The sequence below is a fragment of the Xiphophorus couchianus genome, chromosome 13 (genome assembly GCF_001444195.1).
Source record: "Xiphophorus couchianus chromosome 13, X_couchianus-1.0, whole genome shotgun sequence".
NCBI lineage: Eukaryota > Metazoa > Chordata > Actinopteri > Cyprinodontiformes > Poeciliidae > Xiphophorus > Xiphophorus couchianus.
In genome coordinates this window covers 24885205-24903576 of record NC_040240.1, presented here as the reverse complement: position 1 = coordinate 24903576, position 18372 = coordinate 24885205, and the positions used below count along the sequence as shown (strand labels likewise).

Genomic DNA, 18372 nt, shown 5'->3' with positions numbered 1-18372 from the left:
TTTTAATATCATTGCTCCAGAATCAGCAACTTCTACCTCCCAAAGAGCATTTTTATCCTCAGTTCTGCTTAAAAAATTACGAAGAACCCCAAAAATAACTAGATTGTTTTATGGTTAAAGAATCATATCTATTTATAGATTTTTTTGAATAAAGTCATTTTTTCACTTCATGCTAATGGAAAATTGAGGTTTGCAATGTAATGACAAAAAATAGGAAGAAAAACATTTTTCCTTGCTATTATCTATTTTTCTTAATTCTTTACTGGGGCTTTTTTTTCAGCTTTTTAAAATTTTGTTTTGAATATTTGTCCATCAGATTTTAATCCTTTTCTATCAAAACATTTTATTAATCAGGAGTTCTCCTCATTGAAATAAAAAATCCCATATTCAGGCTTCATTAATTGAGAGACATGAGCCCTCCTCTCCAGCAGGTGTCGCTTCAGCTCCGTGTTGCAGACAGAAGAAGAGCAGGCTGGAGTTTCTTTGGGGAAACAGCGCCCCGGTGCCGTCAGACTGCGCATGTGCGGAGTCAGCGCGTGACCGCGGCGCGTGCCTGACGCTGAGCAGCTGACCTGTGTCCTCTGCTGCAGGTGTGCGCAGTTTTAACATGACCGCAGAGTTTCTGCGCAACATCTGCGCCTCCACGTGGCGCGCGCCACCTTCCAGCCGCTGATCGGAACCGGATCCATCCGAACATGGCCGTGCTCGGTCCAGGATCCGCTTCGCTTCGGTTCGGCTCGGTCCTCCTGATTGTCCTGATCCTCTGCGGTTCTTCCTGGACCAGAGATGTCCTCACAGGACGCAACGACACCAGGCCAGAACCGAACCGGGAGCATCACGACCAGGACCAGGATCTTGCAGCCAACGCCACGAAACACAAGAAGGCTTTCCCCGTCCTCGAGTTGAACTACGACTATGTCCGGATGCCGTTTGAGATTTCCCTGTGGATCCTGCTGGCGCTGCTGATGAAGCTGGGTGAGTCACGAAAACATTCAATTAAAACTAAGGTCACTTCACCAGGAAGAAACTTCTGTTTACACTGCGAAAACAGGTAGAGGTCAAAGGTTATTTCTATCCAAAGTGATTTGCACCATGAAAACGTCGCACAGTGAAACCAGTAGCAACCATTAGAGTTGATCAAACATATTGATCAATATTCCGGTTAATCAAAATCAGCTCTAAACAGGTTTGTTCTTATCCTCGATCGGAAGGAAGTCAGCGTTTCTGTAGTTTTGCTGTTTTCTGGAAGTTTGTTCCAGATTTGTGGTGCATAGAAGCTGAATGCTGCTTCTCTATGTTTGGTTCTGGTTTTGAGGATGCAGAGCAGAACCAGAACCAGAAGACCAGCAAGGCTCAACAAGGGTTCTGGTTTTCAAGAAAACGTTATAATGTCTGTTATATATCTCATAAAATATTATTTGTGAAACGGCGATCTTATTAAACCATGTAAGATCTGGAATATTCTGACTGTATTTACTTGATGGAAAGTGGCAGAACTTTCCAGTTTAATTACAAACCAGATCCTTGTAGTGACGCATGGTGTTGGTGGTGTGATGGTCTGGGCTCCTTTGCTTCCTCCATACCTGGTCCACTTGAAATAAGGCCACGTTTGATTAATGGTGACTGTCGTCAGGTGTTTGTTTTTAAATTTGGTGGGAAACACTGGTAAAAATCTGGTTTTATATATTCCTGTTTTGCTTCTTCAGTGTGAAATCAAAATGATTTCAGTTCAGATGTGTAGGTGAATTAAATGGAGGGATTGTCCCAAATCTGGCAACCCAAAGTATTCATTCACTTTCTCTTTTTCAGGGGTGTCCAGACTTTTGTCCTGGTGGCCAAAACTGGTAAATTTAAACTGCCGGTGGGCCACAAAAATCATTAAATAAGAAATGTAAAAATTAGTTTGTGATTTATATATATATATATTTCTCTTTTTTAGTTTTACATGCTCAACAATTGTCTTTTTAAACTAAATCTTTATACACTGCAAAAACACAAAATTTTACCAAGTATTTTAGTAGTTTCTAGTTCAAATAGCTTAATACAGTCGAAGTAAGACAAAACTAACTTACAATTTTCTGCTAAATGTATAAGGATCTTGTTTTAAGTCAGTCATTTTAATATTGATGAGAAAGTATTAAATTATTCCACTTATAACAGGATAAATTGTATTGTTTTAAGTGAAATAGTCTGCCTCATTTCAAGTGTACTAAGATATTTGCACTAAAAACTATAAATACTTGTAAAATACTTATAAAATAAGATTTGTGTTTTTACAGTGTGTCATTAAGCACCAAAAACATTTTCCAAATATTCTGCTTTGGAATTTAAATTTGTTGGCCAAATTTTTACAATTCTTGATTTCTGGTCAGGGACCACACAAAATCATGTTAGGGGCCACAAATGGCCCCCGGACCACACTTTGGACACCCCTGATCTGTGTGTGTGTTGGGATCTTATCTGCAGTTCTGGGTTGAATGAGCAGAAGTTGAAATGAATTTGTTCCTTAGATCAGGTGGAGGTGCCGTGAGGCCGAGTCTCCTACTGAGCATGCTCAGTCAGCTGTGGTTTATCTGTCGGTGCAGCCGTTGTCTCGGTGGGTCGGACCCACTTCCTGTCCTGAGGCGCGCCCGATAACAACCATGTTGGTGTGCAGAGTGAGGAGGAGGAGCGTCGCTACGCTGACCTGAGTCACATGACCTTCAGCTGCAGCCGCACTTCTGATTCTGCATGACGACAAACTAAAACCTGCAGATGGTTTTATACTTTCAGCTGAAAATGTCAATCTGGAGTCTCTGTGACTGACTTTGTTCATTTACAAGCAGTTAGTGGAAATGTATTTTATTTCGGGCTGAGTGTAAAAAAGAGGATTTAAATCACATTACTAGGAGTTTTATTTCTAAAAAATGAAAACTATGCAGCATGTTTCTTCGTCTTCACTGTTATGGCCTCTTTATGTTGAACATTTCAATTTGTGTGATTATTTTTACAAGACATGCTGAAGTTTATATAAGATAAATGTAAAATGTGATGCTTTTAAATTATACTTCAACTGGAATAATAACTACGGTTCCATTTAATGTTTTTACCATTTTTGATTTTAATCAAAATCCCAGAATTAAAGATGGTGTATGAAACTGGAGGAAATGGTTAGCAAATCTGCGTTTGTAATAATAACTAACTACATTTTAAATATAATTGTTTTATATGCATGACTGTGTGTATGTTGTCAACATTATGTTGTGTTTAAAAGCCCATCTGGCTGTGATGCTGCTGCTCTGTTCAGTTTGTCTCTGCGTTGCTGTCCCTGTCAAACTTAAATTAACGATAGAAAGAGTTTTTAAAAAAACATTATAAATGTTTATTAACCGTTGGAAGTTTTTTTAAAAAGACGTCTTGATGTTTTGAGCAGTTTGAGCGTTTAAATCGGTCAGACTGGTTGTTGTTTTGGTTGTTTTGGCTGTTGGTTTTTCTCCACGCCTGTAATTTCCACTGGGTGATTTCCTGAGGCATCCTGACGTCAGCGCCTCTCATCCGGCTGCAGACCAGTCACTGGTGATCTCCAGAGGGTTCATCCAGATTCCCTCTGTTTACTTTTAGTCTTTTTCCTACCAGACTTTAGTTCTCCAGTAACTAGGACTGCAGCTAACAATTATTTTAGTTATAGATTAATCGTTTATTCTGACGATTAATCGGATTTTAAAATGGGCACATTCTGCAGATTTATTAGTATTAGAAATACATTAAACGATACTAATGATCTAAATCAGATAGAAAATAAAAATTCCAGCATTTATTTAGTGAACTCTTCATCATTTGTAGCAAAGGATGCATCTGCAGCTCAAAACACTTTATAACATCAACATGATGAGCTCAGTGCGTTCTGCTGGACTGAACTTGCAGCGTAGAGTTGATCCGTTAATTTTATTAATTAACTGATTAATAATTGGACAGCAAAAGGTGCTTCATGGGATTTGAACCAAGTAAAGCTGAAACTGCAGCTTGAGGAGTTCTGGATGGAATATATTTACTTTTTTTAATGCAGTGTGCTTACATTGTTTTTACAGTTTTGGATTAATTGCTCTGAAGCTGCTTTTATTTCAGCAAACGTCTTTTTTTTTAGTTTGTACTCCAGTTAATGATTAATTGATTGCTAATTTTGTCCACGATTATTTGAATAATCTATTAATCATGATTAATCGTTTCAGCCCGGCTAAATCCGACTAAACTTTACCAAAGTAATTTCTACTGGCTGTAACCCAGAATAATAGTTTTGATGATTTTCTCCTTCAGCTTTTGGAGATTATAAAAGTAACAAGTTTCTTTATTAACTGAATCCAATTTTTGTTCTCCTAAAGGTTTCCACATCATTCCCAGAGTTTCCCACATCGTTCCAGAGAGCTGCCTGTTGATCTTCGTCGGTCTGCTTGTTGGCGGCGCCATCAAAGCGATCCAAGAGAAGGCGCCGGTCATGGACACCAAGCTCTTCTTCCTCTACCTGCTGCCGCCCATCATCCTCGACGCCGGCTACTTCCTGCCCATCCGGGCCTTCACCGAGAACATGGGCACCATCCTGGTCTTCGCGGTGGTGGGGACGCTGTGGAACGCCTTCTTCATCGGCGGGATGATGTTCGCCGTGTGCCAGATTGAGGCGGCCGCAGCCGCCCATGTTAGCCTGCTGTCCTGCCTGCTGTTCGGCTCGATCATCTCGGCTGTGGACCCGGTGGCGGTTCTGGCCGTGTTCGAGGAAATCCACATCAATGAGCTGCTGCACATCCTGGTGTTTGGAGAGTCGCTGCTTAACGATGCGGTCACGGTGGTAAGATGAACACCTCACAACTGTCACAAGCGTGAGAAATTTAAAAAATCACTTTGACATTAAGATGTGAAAAGCTCAGACCTTTCTGCTTGACTCAGCATTAAATATTTAATTAATTTATTTCTCAATTAACTGATTAATAAGGTGCTTAACAGAGTCTGAAAGTAATTAGAGTAAACTACATTTACTTAAACATACTTGTAGACAAAGGTTTTATTTTGCCATAAATAAAACATTTTTATATTTTTGGCACAGTTTTGGCGAAATTACGGCTCTGGGTGTGTTGTTCTTTCAGTAAATTGTCTTTTTTTAAAAATTTGTATTCTCCAGTTAACGATTAATCGATGACTAAATTAGTTGACGATTTTTTCTACAATTGATTAATCATGATTAATCGTTTCACCTCTAATTTTCTGATTTTCAGATGTATTATTTTTAGCTTTGCACAGATTTTGATGCAGCATCTACCATGTGATGTTTCTGCCTGCAGGTTTTGTATCACCTGTTTGAGGAGTTTTCCCATGCAGAAACTGTTACCGTTGGCGACGCCTTCCTCGGCTTGGTCTCTTTCTTCGTGGTTTCGCTCGGCGGCATCCTGGTGGGTGTCATCTACGGCGTCCTGGGTGCCTTCACGTCCCGGTTCACCTCGCACTCCCGCGTCATCGAGCCGCTGTTCGTCTTCCTCTACAGCTACATGGCGTACCTCTCCGCAGAGGTCTTTCATCTGTCTGGGATCATGTCGTAAGTGGAGAAATAAGATGAAACCGGATTTTAGGGAAATCTTCCGTCTCGTCCAGGTTTAGTTGTTGTTTCTGGCGGCTCGGTGTCAGATACCGCAGCAGAGGTCCAGCGGTCAGGCTGAAGCATTCTTTCATGTCGGTGTTAAGCTGTTGAGAACTTCATCACCTGCTTTCTCTCAAACAGTTTGATTGCCTGTGGCGTCGTCATGCGGCCGTATGTGGAGGCCAACATCTCCCACAAGTCCTACACCACCATCAAATACTTCCTGAAGATGTGGAGCAGCGTGAGCGAGACGCTAATCTTCATCTTCCTCGGGGTTTCCACAGTGGAAGGCCCTCACAACTGGAACTGGATCTTTGTGATCTTCACCCTCATCTTCGCCCTCCTTTCCAGAGTGTTGGGTCAGTTTAAACAACGAGGGCTGAAACGATTAACCAAATTAATCGTGATTAATCGATTGTTGAAATAATGACATGACGTTACGGTCTAGACTTTTTCAATTTGTTTAAAGGTTTGGTAGTCTAAAGACACTGAAAAAAGTAATAAAACTTTCATTACTCTGGGCTTCAGCAAGTAGAAATCATTTTGGTGTTGTCTGATTGAATGGGCTGAAACGATTAATCAATTTAATCATGATTAATTGATTGTTGAAATAATGACTTAGTCAATATATTTAAGCTAGCTAAATAAGCTATATTATTTATCTAAATAAGCTGCATAGCTAGTTAAGTTTAGCTAGGTTATATTGACTAAGTTTAGCTAATAGCTGTTTGGTTTTTAGATATTTTCTGCTCATGAATAACAATGTTACTAACCAGTCAAATGAGATTTTTATAACAATAAAGTTATATGGTTATTTTGAAGATAAGAAATAAAATCTAATAATCTACTATTCCACATTTTTTGACTAAATATTTTTCTGCTTTTATTCTCCGTTCTTTTCTGTAAAAACTGATTGAGTTTCTTTCCGTGTGTTTCAGGAGTCGTTGGCCTCACCTTCATTATAAATAAATTTCGTATTGTGAAGCTGACCAAAAAGGACCAGTTCATCGTGGCCTACGGTGGCCTGCGAGGTGCAATTGCCTTCTCTCTGGGATACCTCATACATGAAGATGGGGACAGCAAAAACACGAGGGGCATGTTCCTCACCGCCATCATCACAGTTATCTTCTTCACCGTCTTTGTGCAGGTGTTACTATTTAAACGATTTTTTGTTTTTTAAGGTTTTATTGGCTCCAGTGGCCATAATTTAGAGCAGTGGTCCCCAAACTATGGCCCGCGGGCCAGATGCGGCCCGCCTCCACATTTGGTCCGGCCCCCTGAACAATACCAGAGTATTTTCATATATGTGCATTTTTATTTGATAAGTTGGACTTTTGCAATAAAATGTTCCTTAGTAATGAACTTTATTTATTATTAACTACTAGTTAGTAACTATTTTATACATGCATATAATTGACCCTAACCCTTTTTTTATGTGGAGAACCCAGTGTTATTTGGTTATTATTTATTTCATAAATAGTGTTATTTCCTGACTTTTGTTCTCTGAAGAATCCAGAAAAGGTTATTTGATTGTGCTTTCTGAAAAACAATACATTTTTATGTTTAGCACTCTTACAATCGTCACACTTTTCTGTTACAAACTGACCCCAGCCCCCCATCAGAGAAGGGACAAGTTATGTGGCCCTCACAGGAGAAAGTTTGGGGACCCCTGATTTAGATAGTTAATTCACAGGAAACAAGGTAATGAGAGAAGGGGAAGACATGCGGCAAATGTTGCCAGGCCGGGAATCGAACCTGCGACAGCCGCGTCGAGGACTAAGGCCTCTATATGTGGGTTGTGCTTAACCCGGCGCCACCACAGCACCCCAAATGTTTTTATTTTTAAGATGATCAGAGCAACTTGTCTGTAAATTCAAACTGGTACTGGTTCCTGTCCTCAGGGGATGACCATCAGGCCTCTGGTGGAGCTGCTGGCAGTGAAGAAGAAGAAGGAGAGCAAACCGTCAATAAACGAGGAGATTCACACTCAGGTGGGACTTTCAGCCGTTGATACGAACCAAATCAACGTGGAAATAACTGGATTTTAATTTAAATCTTGTCAATAGTTCCTGGACCACCTGCTTACAGGAATCGAAGACGTCTGTGGACATTACGGACATCATCACTGGAAGGACAAGTAGGACATTTCAAACTTTTATCCTGTCTCCTGTGTGTTAATGTCTGATCAACAAATAAGGTATTAAAATCAAGTTTTAACAAGAATTGAAAACCAAAATCAGCTGCTCAGTATGGCAGTATCATGCTGTGGGACCGGAAAGCTCTCTAAATTAAATAAAATTATTTTATTAGGCCTCTTTCAGCTCTGAATATTCCAGGAAAACAGTAAGATGATGTTTTCTTCTTCCCTGTTGGATTCATTACCAGATAAATTTTGATATCTGTATGTTTGAATATGGAAAAGTTGGATTTCTGACTGCATGCAGCCAGTTTTACTTTGAGGTTTTTGTGAGGAAGAAAAACACAGGAAGTGGTTTGTTGGTTTGTTTCTGCAGAAAAAGGCGACACCACATTGGTAAAGAAATCATGTTTGTGCTTTTAGCTGAGTTAAACGCAACGTTTCCTGAATCACTTTAAATCACAGTGAGCTGAATTCAGTTTATAAACACCAACCGTAAAACTGAATTTATAGTTTCAGGTTCAGGAAAGTTTTATTTTTCTGTTTCAGGCTGAATCGCTTCAATAAGACGTACGTGAAGAAGTGGCTGATCGCAGGCGAGCGCTCCAGCGAGCCGCAGCTCATCTCCTTCTACAACAAAATGGAGATGAAGCAGGCCATGATGCTGGTGGAGAGCGGGAGCGCCGCCAAGCTGCCCTCCGTCATGGCCGCCGCCGACCAGTTAGTCTCTCTCTCTCTTTACATTCATTTTATCTGGTCAATTATCGTTTATTTTTTTCATGCCTTCCTGTTTAATTCCAGTTACACCAGATTAATATGCAGAGCTGTAGAAAGTGTTTAGTCAGCAAACCCTCATACCGGACAAGCATGAGGCGACAGTGGAAAGGAAAAACTCCATTTTAGCTTCAATCTGAGCGAGCAGCTGGGGTTAGAGAAGAACCAGGCACACAAAAAACACAGAATCGGGACCAGGAGTACTTTCTATTTTTTTTTTTTAATCACCGTCTTTTTATTGAGTTTTTTCCTTTAACACATACAATTTGTGAATACGAAGAAGTGTATCTAGTTAAAGTGTATCTAACACATACATAAAATAATACACACAGAGAAAATAATCCCTCCAAAGTAATCCCATTTAGCCCACCCAGGTCACTGCCCAGTAGGTCCACCCACTACATTCCTATCCTTGACAGGAATGGAACACATCTTAATAAAATTAATTAACTTAATTAATCTGGAGCATTATTGTATGTTTTGAAATGAGTCAAGAAAGGCTCCCCATGTTTTTTCAAATTTACCAGTTGCGTGTTGAAGAGAACATCTAATCCGTTCCAGTTTCAAACACGACATGAGGTCACAAAGCCACTGCTTGTGAGTTGGAGGAGCAGCACCCTTCCACCTGGTCAGAACTGTTCGCCTCGCTATCAGTGAGCAAAATGCCAGGGCCCGTCGTTTAGAGGCTGGTAAAGGCAACCCCTCACCACTGAGCCCAAAGAGAGCCAAGAAGGGGCCAGGTGTTACCACCACCCCGGCCAACCCGGACATCGTACGAAAAACATCTGTCCAGAACTGACCAAGAGCGGGGCAGGACCAGTACATATGAACTAGTGTGGCTACGCTAGTTTTACATTTGTCGCAGTATGGGGTGACTTCTGGATAGAAACGAGACAGTTTGCTTTTGGAGAGATGGGCTCTATGTACTATTTTGAACTGAATGAGACAATGGCGCGCACACAGAGATGTTGTATTCACCAGTTTAAGTATAAAGTCCCATGTCTCATCCAGTATAGTCATATTCAGATCTTCTTCCCATGCAGTTTTAAGTTCAGGTGAGGAGGACCCTTTTGTACTCAACATTTTATTATAAAGCCATGAAACCAGCCCTTTACGAGTTGGGTTCAACAATAGAATGGTTTCCAGCAGTGTATGCTCTGGTGGAGAAGCTGAGCCTGATAAGTGAGACTGAATAAAGTTTCTGGTTTGCAAATATCTAAAAAAATGGGACTTAGGTAAACCATATTTAGTGCTGAGTTCCTCGAAGGATGCCAAATTCTTCTCTATAAAAAGGTCCTTAAAATAAGTAAGCCCCCTCCGGTGCCACTCTAGGAACACCCCATCCTGAACAGATGGTTTGAAAAAATGGTTAAGTGCAATTGGACTCAGGAGGGAGAAGTCATGAAGTTTAAAGTATTTCCTAAATTGGCCCCATATTTTCAGCGAGTATTTCACTACAGGGTTTGAAATGGCGTTAAATGAAGCAAGTGAAAGTGGGGAACAGAGCAAGGCAGGGATGGATATATTGTTACCACTGCGTAACTCCATAGCCACCCAGTCAGGACAGTCACCCCGGTTGTAGTAGAAATACCAAAACACTGAGCATCTAAGGTTGGCGGCCCAATAATAAAACCGGAAATTGGGGGAGGCAAATCCCCCCAGTTGTTTAGGTTTTTGGAGTTGTACTTTATTAAGCCTTGGGCGTTTACCCTGCCAAATAAAAGACGAGAGAGTTGAGTCTAGCTCATTAAAAAAAGTATTGGGAATAAAAATGGGTAATGCCTGAAAGAGGTATAAAAATTTGGGTAGTATATTCATTTTAATTGAGTTGATACGTCCCACAAGGGACATGGAAAAGGGTGTCCACTTTGTGAGGGATCCCTTCACTTGGTTCAACAGTTGAATCAGATTCTCTTTGAACAGGTTTTTATGTTTTTTTGTCACTGTGATACCAAGGTATGTGAATTTTTGTCTTTCAATTCTGAACGGTAGATTGGCTAAATCTGACATATTGGCTTTATTACCTATTGGGAGAAGCTCACTTTTGGTGAGGTTCAGCTTATACCCAGAAATCGGACCAAATTGGCTAAATATATCGAGAGCAAAAGGCAATGAGGTTGATGGTTTGGAAACAAAAAGTAAAAGGTCATCTGCATAAAGCGACACTTTATGTTCCATATCATTCCTCCAGATGCCGGAAATCTCTTTACTGGTTTTAAGTGCAATGGCGAGGGGCTCTATGGCCAGATCAAACAGCAGGGGACTAAGAGGACAGCCCTGACGGGTGCCTCTTTGTAATTTAAAAGGTTTTGAGGTCTGAAAATTGGTACGAACCGTGGCAGATGGTTGCTGGTATAATAGTTTAATCCATGAAATGAAGTTTCCTCCAAAGCCAAATCTGCTAAGGACCGCAAAAAGATAATCAAACTCAACCCGGTCAAAGGCTTTTTCAGCGTCCAGAGAGACAACACACTCATCTGAATCTGAGGCGCTGGAATAGATGATATTAAGCAGCCTTCTAACATTGAAATATGAGTGCCGACCTTTAATGAAGCCTGTTTGGTCTTTTGAAATAACCGATGGTAAAACAGTTTCAAGTCTACGGGCAAGAATTTTGGCTAAGATTTTGACATCTGTATTTAGGAGAGAGATAGGTCTGTATGAGGTGCATTCCACTGGATCTTTGCCCTTTTTTGAAATAAGTGTGATGCAAGCTTCATAAAATGACTGAGGAAGGGACCCTTGTTTAAAACAGTCAGTAAGGGTGGAGCTGAGCTCCACAGAGAGTAAGTCTGAGAATTGTTTGAAAAATTCAGAGGGGAGACCATCCGGTCCCGGGCATTTGCCAGACTGCATTGAGGCTACTGCTAGGGAGACTTCTGCCTGGGAGATGGGTTCATCTAACTTGTTCTTAAGTTCTGGTGAAATAACAGGAATGTGAAGTTTAGCCAGGAAATCAACAGTCCTGTTGGAATTGGTCTGTGATTGTGAGCTGTAGAGCTCCTCGTAGAAGTCCCTGAATACATCATTAATTTGTTTGTAATCCGTGACTATACTGCCATCTTGTTTTCGAATTCTAGAGATATTTTGCCTTGCCCTAGAGCCCTTGAGCATGGTCGCTAATAGTTTATCAGGTTTATCGCCATGCACATAAAATTTGGATTTGCTGTGTAAAAGCAGGCGTTCAGCTGAGTGTGTTGTCAAGAGGTCAAGCCTTGTTTTAAGTTCAACACGCCTTTTAAACAGTTCAGGACACTGATTCAGAGCATATTTTATATCAACCTCTTTGATTTGTTGAATCAGGTTGTTCTGTTCATAGGTGGACTGTTTTTTAATTTTGGCTGAGTAGGCAATAATCTGGCCTCTAATGTAGGCCTTAAAAGCATCCCATACCACAAGGCTGGAGGTCTCATGGGAGGAGTTAGTGGCAAAAAAGAAACGTATCTCATCCTGAATAAACTTCACAAAGTTTTCATCAGACAATAGGGTTGAATTGAAACGCCATGGTCCAGTTCTTAAAGGGAAGTGAGGAAGGGACATGGACAAAGTGAGTGGGGCGTGGTCTGAGATAACTATGCTATGATAGTCACAGGAATGGATCTGCTGCAACCATTTAGAATCTACAATAAAATAATCAATTCTTGAGTAAGTTTTGTGTACATGTGAAAAGTATGAGTACTCCCTCTTGTCAGGATTTAAAGTACGCCACACATCACACAGCCCGTACTCAGATAGAAAGGTTTGGATGACTGATGCAGATTTGCTTATGGCATTACTTTTAAGGGATGAGCGGTCCAAAGTTGGGTCCAGCCAACAGTTAAAATCCCCCCCCAGGACCAGTGAGTATTTATTGAGGTCAGGTAGGAAAGAGAATAGTTGTTTAAAAAAATTCTCATCATCTGTATTAGGAGCATAAACATTGACCAAGGCGACCAGAGTGCCGTGCAGTTTCCCACTTACAATAATAAACCTGCCGTGTTTGTCAGCCACCACATTATCAGCCTCAAACGGAGTATTCTGGCTGATCAGTATTAAAACCCCTCGTGCCTTAACCTGAAAATGGGAGTGAAAACATTGTCCCTTCCAACAAGCCAGGAGACGACCCCCGTCCAAGCTCCTGATGTGAGTCTCCTGCAGAAACGCCACATCTGTATTAAAACGTTTAATATGGGAAAAAACCTTCCTTCTCTTCACTGGGTGGTTTAAGCCTTTGACATTCCAACTTAAAAAATTTAAATGCTGACTCATACGATTTCAGAGTGTGCGTGTTATCCTACTTTGATAAGTACGATAGCAGTGTGGTAGGCAGAGATTGAAACAAAAGAGGTGAAGAAAAGTTACAGTACCCTGCGGGACCCCTGGCCGTGACCTTAGCCTTCCCCCAAACCCCCCCCCCCCCCAAACATAAACAGCTGCCAACCAAAAAAACAACAATGTGGCAGCAAGCTCTTCAAAATGAACATTCTCAGAGATCCAATCTTCCAGTAACCAACAACCTCGGAATAAAAAAACCCAGAACTATCTATAGCAAACTAACCACTGCCCCTAGTGGGTATGAAGTAGATATAGACCCCCCACATTGATATTGATTTTGAGATATAGTTTACTGGCTGTCATAAACACCATAGGAAAGTAGTATTACAATAAAAATTGAGGCAACCACAAGAAATAGAATGACAGAGCTACCCTTCCATTCATTAAGTCCAATACCAACCAAAAGGATGGCCAGAAAAAGTCTATTGGAAATAGGGAAATATGACATAAGTCTATATTTACAGTACCTACTGCGCCCCGAGGAAAAGCAGCCTGTCTGTGTTTCTGAAAAAAGCCCTCGGCAAAACGTTGCTCCTTCATTGGTCCTCCTGTGGTTTTGGAAGCCTCTTCTTGATGAACTGTTGAGCCTCTTCCACAGAACCTAGAAATTTTCTGGCACCGCTGGGTTGCGTAATGCGAAGACGGGCTGGGAAGAGAAGAGCCGGCTTCAAGCCCCGCTTGTAGAGCTCCGCCATGGTGTCCTTATACTCTGCGCGCTGGGCCAGGACGTCTGGGCTGTAGTCCTCCACAATACGAAGAGACGCACCTTTGTAGTCGAGCTTCCCTCTCTTCCTGGCTTCTCGAATGATTAGATCTTTGGTCAGGTATCGATGCAGGCGAAGGATCACCGGGCGGGGAGGACGTCCTGCGGGCCGTTTAGCTGCCAGAGAACGGTGCGCTCTATCGAGCTCTGGTGGAGATGGGAGCACCTCTTTCCCAAATAGCTCACAGAGAAGGTTGGAGAAAAACTGAGTAGGGCGCCCACTTTCAGTGTCTTCGGGCAGACCGAGGATGCGAATATTCTGCCGCCTGCTGCGGCTCTCCAGGTCAATCACTTTATCTTTTAGCTTAGCGTTGTCTTCACGGAGAGCAGCACATGAGTCTTCGAGGCCGGCCACTCGCTGGCCCAGATCCTCTGTTGCGAGCTCCAAGGAGGAGATACGCTCTGCCTGTTCCTCCAGGGCCTGCCGCACCTGGTCCAGCTTGGAGCTCAGCATGTTGACAGAAGACCTGAACTCAGATTTCAGATCCTCACCATGCTGCTGAAAAAGTGCGGTGATAGCATCTAGCGTTAAGCTAGCGTCCTCCTTCTTACTTCCTTTCGCGCTCTTACAGGCCATCTCTAGTGCGTAAATAATTAAAAATACTTGCCAAGATGTTTTTTGTATTGATAGGTGGCGTAGAATTAATTTTCTGTGGGGTGAATTTAGTTAAAAGTCTGGATTTTTCCGGAGCAGTCCGTTGCTACGTCTACCCTGCCCGCATGGCAAACCGGAAGTCGAGTACTTTCTATTTTACAGGAAATGTCCAAAAGAACTTTGGATGAGGAGTACCTTCTGTGTTAAAAAGTCCCCAAATATAAAGGAGTTCTGGTTCAGAAGCACTTTGTGTTAAAGGGAAAGTCCAAAAAACAAACTATGGGTCCAGGTGTACCTTCTATGTTAAAGGAAAAGTTGAAAAAAAAAACACAGAACCAGCACCAGGAGTACTTTCTGTCTTAAAGCTCGTCGGGTCCGGGTGTACCTTCTCTGTTAAAAAAGTTACAAAAAACCCAGAAGCTCTGATCCAGGATTACTGTCTGTTAAAATCCAAAAAATGTAGAGGCTCAGAAGTACTTTCTATGTTAAAGGAAAAGTCCAAGAAATAAAAAACTTCTAGTCCAGGAGTACTTTCTGTGTTAGTTACTTTCTATGTGACATATTTACAGTCTGAGCTTTTATCTTTTCTACTTGTATAAATATTAATTTTACATCAGTGCGATTAATTTGCTCCTTTCACGAGAGAAGAAAGTATTTCTAATTTTAGTTTTAAATTGTAGTTTTTATTTCCTCTTTCCTTAAAGAAACGCGGAGCAGCAGAGAGAACCGAGACCAGAGCGAATGATCCCCAAGATCTCAAAGACCCGCGAAGCCGAGATCCGCCGGATCCTTCGGGCCAACCTGCAGAACACGCGGCAGAGGGTGAGGAAGAGCGATGACGATGAAGGTTCTCACTTCCTGTTGCAACAGGAAGTCAGCTTTTCTCCCTCTCTCTCTCAGCTGCGCTCCTACAACAGACACGACCTCTTCATGGACCCGTTTGAGGACAGCATGAGTGAGGTCCGCTTCCGGCGGCAGCGGGTCGAGATGGAGCGGCGGGTGAGTTCCGGTTCCGGTTCTGAATCAGAATCAGAATCAGACCATCAGAACCGGGCCACTCCATCAGTACCGAACCGGTCCATCAGAACCTCCGCCCGTAACGCTTTCTGTCCCCTGCAGATGAGCCACTACCTCACCGTTCCGGCGAAGCGACAGGAAACGCCGTCGGTCCGGAAGGTTTGGTTCGAACCAGGTTGGTTTCCATGGAAACAGGACTCATTCAGATAATCAGAAACATTCACGCTTTTAATGGTTTTTTTAACTGATATTTTATAACCGTTAAAGTTAAAAATAGAGATGTGCGATATATCGGCACAAACATCGGCATCGGTCCGATAAATAAACCTGGACCGATATTAACAAACTATATTTATTTTTTATCTTGTTGCCCTGTGTTTCTAGTCTGGTCTTTTCTCGTCACAGGTCTAGAAACCATGGTGAAATATATAAAATATTGGTAAATATCGGTGATCTGCCCAGATTTTCCTATCAGTGCGTCCCCATGTGAAAAGCTTTAATTAAAAACTTAATCATCTTAGTTTGTTTACAAATAGAATTTTCCAAGGAAGAATTAGATTCTTTTTTTTTTACAAAACAAATAAAAATTCTTTCTGCTTATTGTTTTTTTTACTGCATTTATTTTGCCTCGTTTCAGTGAAAAGTTTTTCCCTCCTCATAACTTTCCCGTCTCCGTCTTTGTGGACCAGAATTTTCCAACAATCTTTCCTAATTCCTGCAGCATCACTTTAAACATCAGGTTGATGTTCTCTAAGAAACTAAATAGTTAAACTTTCAACACAAATTGGTCAACTTTAAATCTCTTCTGAAAACAGAGGCGTTGTTGCAAAGTTTGTCCACCAGAGAGCGCTCTGGATCAGATCATCTAAATCTGGTGAAACAAACAGTTTTTAAAATACTTTTTAATAGAAAAATTAGTTTGTTTATGAGAAACTGTCTGTTTAAAATATTTCATCATTTAAAACACGACTGCGGTTCTGATCCAATAAATTATCACAACCAGGAACTCAATTTGAATTCCATGTAGCATATTTTCTGAAATTACTGCAGATTTCTCTGAAGATCTAATTTATTTCATTATTTAGTTGTAATTCATATTTTCTTTTATTTTTGTGATTTAAATAATTTAATACAAATTGCTGGGATACGATGCATCTTTCAGGCCTTCATTAATGTTTTTTTATGCTTGAAAATAAATTAAATTGAATAATCTGTTGCTTTCTTTAATTGTTTTAAACTTTTTTTATTTAAGAGCACAAAGTCTACACCTACGATGAGAACGAGAGTGCCAGGCCGTCCGAAAGCGCCGCCCTGCTGGACGAGTCGAATCGGAGCGCCGACGGCCAATCAGAGAGGCAGAAACCGACTCGCTGCCTGAGCGATCCCGGTCCCAATGAGGATGAGGAAGGAATCAGCTTCCGCTCGTCTTGATGAAGGTTTCCTCTCTGGACTGTTTGATGTGTGATATGAGGTGAAACATTTCAGTGTTTTCAGCACCGAACGGACTCTTCAGGGTATTATGAAGCACAAAGGAAAGATTATCAATGAAGCAAGTTGATCGATCAGTTTTACAGCTGAATGAGTCATCAGTTAATTTTATAACGACGATTAATAAAAGAGCAAAAAGGAAACACCTGGAGGAAGGAAGGGAGGGATGGAGGAAGCCATCTTGGAGGAATTTACTGCATATAATCCATAAATATCCAAAGAAGAAATTCGTGACCTGGATGCAGTTTGGTCGGCTCGCAGATCAGAGATGAAGCATCTAGAATGACCACAGGGGGGCGCTCTATCACTCCAGATCATACAGCCGCTGCTCCAACCGACTGTCGGATGCTTCGGTGACTTCAGATACTGCTTGTAAAGTTACACTGTCAAAAATTAGTTAGTAAATATTTAGTTTGGAGCTAAATATTTAACTCCAAGCTAACTATCTAGCTCCCAACTAAATATCTAACTTGCTAACTTGTTTGAATCTGATATTTGTAAATTAATGAATGACATGGTGAAAATAAGTCTTTGAAAAATGAACCCCATTTTTTCTGATATGGTCAAATAACTCAGAATATTACTATTAATTTTTGACGGTGCAACTTTCCAAACTGCACTGCAAATGTCACTGCCTGACGGTGAGATTACATCACTTCCGCCCCCTGGTGGCTGGATGTGGACCAAACTACGTCCAGCTCCTCCTGGGTAGCAAACTGTTTATTTCTCTGTAAATCAGTTGCATTTTAAAGCTTGAACTATGTGTATCTGTCTATCATTTCTGCTGGTTTTGTGCATAAAACCAACATAAATTAAGTTGACCACGTCACCTCGGACACCAAAGGCTGCTGTGCCGATTCTTCAGTGATCATGTTCGACTAATTATGTGTTTTACAGCAAGCTTGTGCCTTATTCAGTTGCATTTCATTTGTCTTAATATCATGGGATAGACTGAACAAAAACCTCAACATATTTTTTCATGTAATTAAAAGATAAATATTGTAAAGGTGACCAAACGTCTGAACGACCTTTAATCACCTCCTGACTCATCATGTTGCCTCAGGGACTCAAACGTAGCTTGTCGGATCCCGGCTGCTGAAGGAAAACTCCGGTTTGGAGATTCAAACAGGATGTGATGTCTCATCAACTTCCTCCTAACTAAGCTTTAAAGCGTTTAATGTCTGCCTGCATCTCCTGTGTTACAAGCTTTTATATTTTGTGTTGTAGACATCTGTCACATGAAGAAAAACTATAATAAAATAAGTTTACTGTTAATTTGGCTCAGTTTGTTGTTTATGGGGTTGAAGTTTAGAAAAGAATTAAAAACCATCCATTTATTCCAAGAACTTTATTACTAAGTGAAACACATATGGATATTTAAAACTTTGTTTTTGTTAATTATGATTTTTCACTTGCAGATAATTCAAACATGATATTGAAAATTAGAATATTACACCAGACCAATGGAAAAACATTTTGAGGCAGAATTGTAGCCTAGTATGTTTAATACTTGTTAGTTTTCAATAGAATTATGCACCAAGTTGATGGTTGTTAGCAGAAAAAGAAATTGTTATGATTTACTTCATTATGTATTCTCATTTAATAATTTATTTACTCACATAATTTTTCTAATATTTCATTATTGCATTTTCTCCCCTCCTGCCTTCTCATTTGTCCATTAA

The 18372-nt window shown here is 40.9% G+C and overlaps 1 protein-coding gene across 2 annotated transcripts; it reads left to right on the top strand.

Annotated features, from left to right (window-relative positions):
• The first annotated feature begins 438 nt into the window (after positions 1–438).
• On the top strand, positions 439–17965 carry slc9a1b (solute carrier family 9 member A1b). Of its 2 annotated transcripts, XM_028035347.1 has the most exons (13): positions 439–975; positions 4359–4819; positions 5310–5560; positions 5744–5961; positions 6541–6749; positions 7504–7593; positions 7669–7739; positions 8289–8459; positions 14890–15007; positions 15086–15184; positions 15305–15377; positions 16455–16638; positions 16867–17965. In XM_028035347.1, the coding sequence occupies exons 1-12, from the start codon at positions 696–698 to the stop codon at positions 16631–16633; spliced, it is 2220 nt and encodes a 739-aa protein (XP_027891148.1). In that variant the 5' UTR covers positions 439–695; the 3' UTR covers positions 16634–16638; positions 16867–17965. The 2 variants fall into 2 exon arrangements, with proteins under 2 accessions (XP_027891148.1, XP_027891147.1); XM_028035346.1 differs by having other exon boundaries at positions 440–975; positions 16455–17965.
• Positions 17966–18372: the final 407 nt, after the last annotated feature.

Bases quoted from the DNA above. Each gene is read 5' to 3' on its own strand.
- slc9a1b (XM_028035347.1), top strand. From the start codon at position 696: ATGGCCGTGCTCGGTCCAGGATCCGCTTCGCTTCGGTTCGGCTCGGTC. The intron at 4,820-5,309 runs GTAAGATGAACA...TTCTGCCTGCAG, and splicing joins TTAACGATGCGGTCACGGTG to GTTTTGTATCACCTGTTTGA. The intron at 15,378-16,454 runs GTTGGTTTCCAT...TTTTTATTTAAG, and splicing joins GAAGGTTTGGTTCGAACCAG to AGCACAAAGTCTACACCTAC.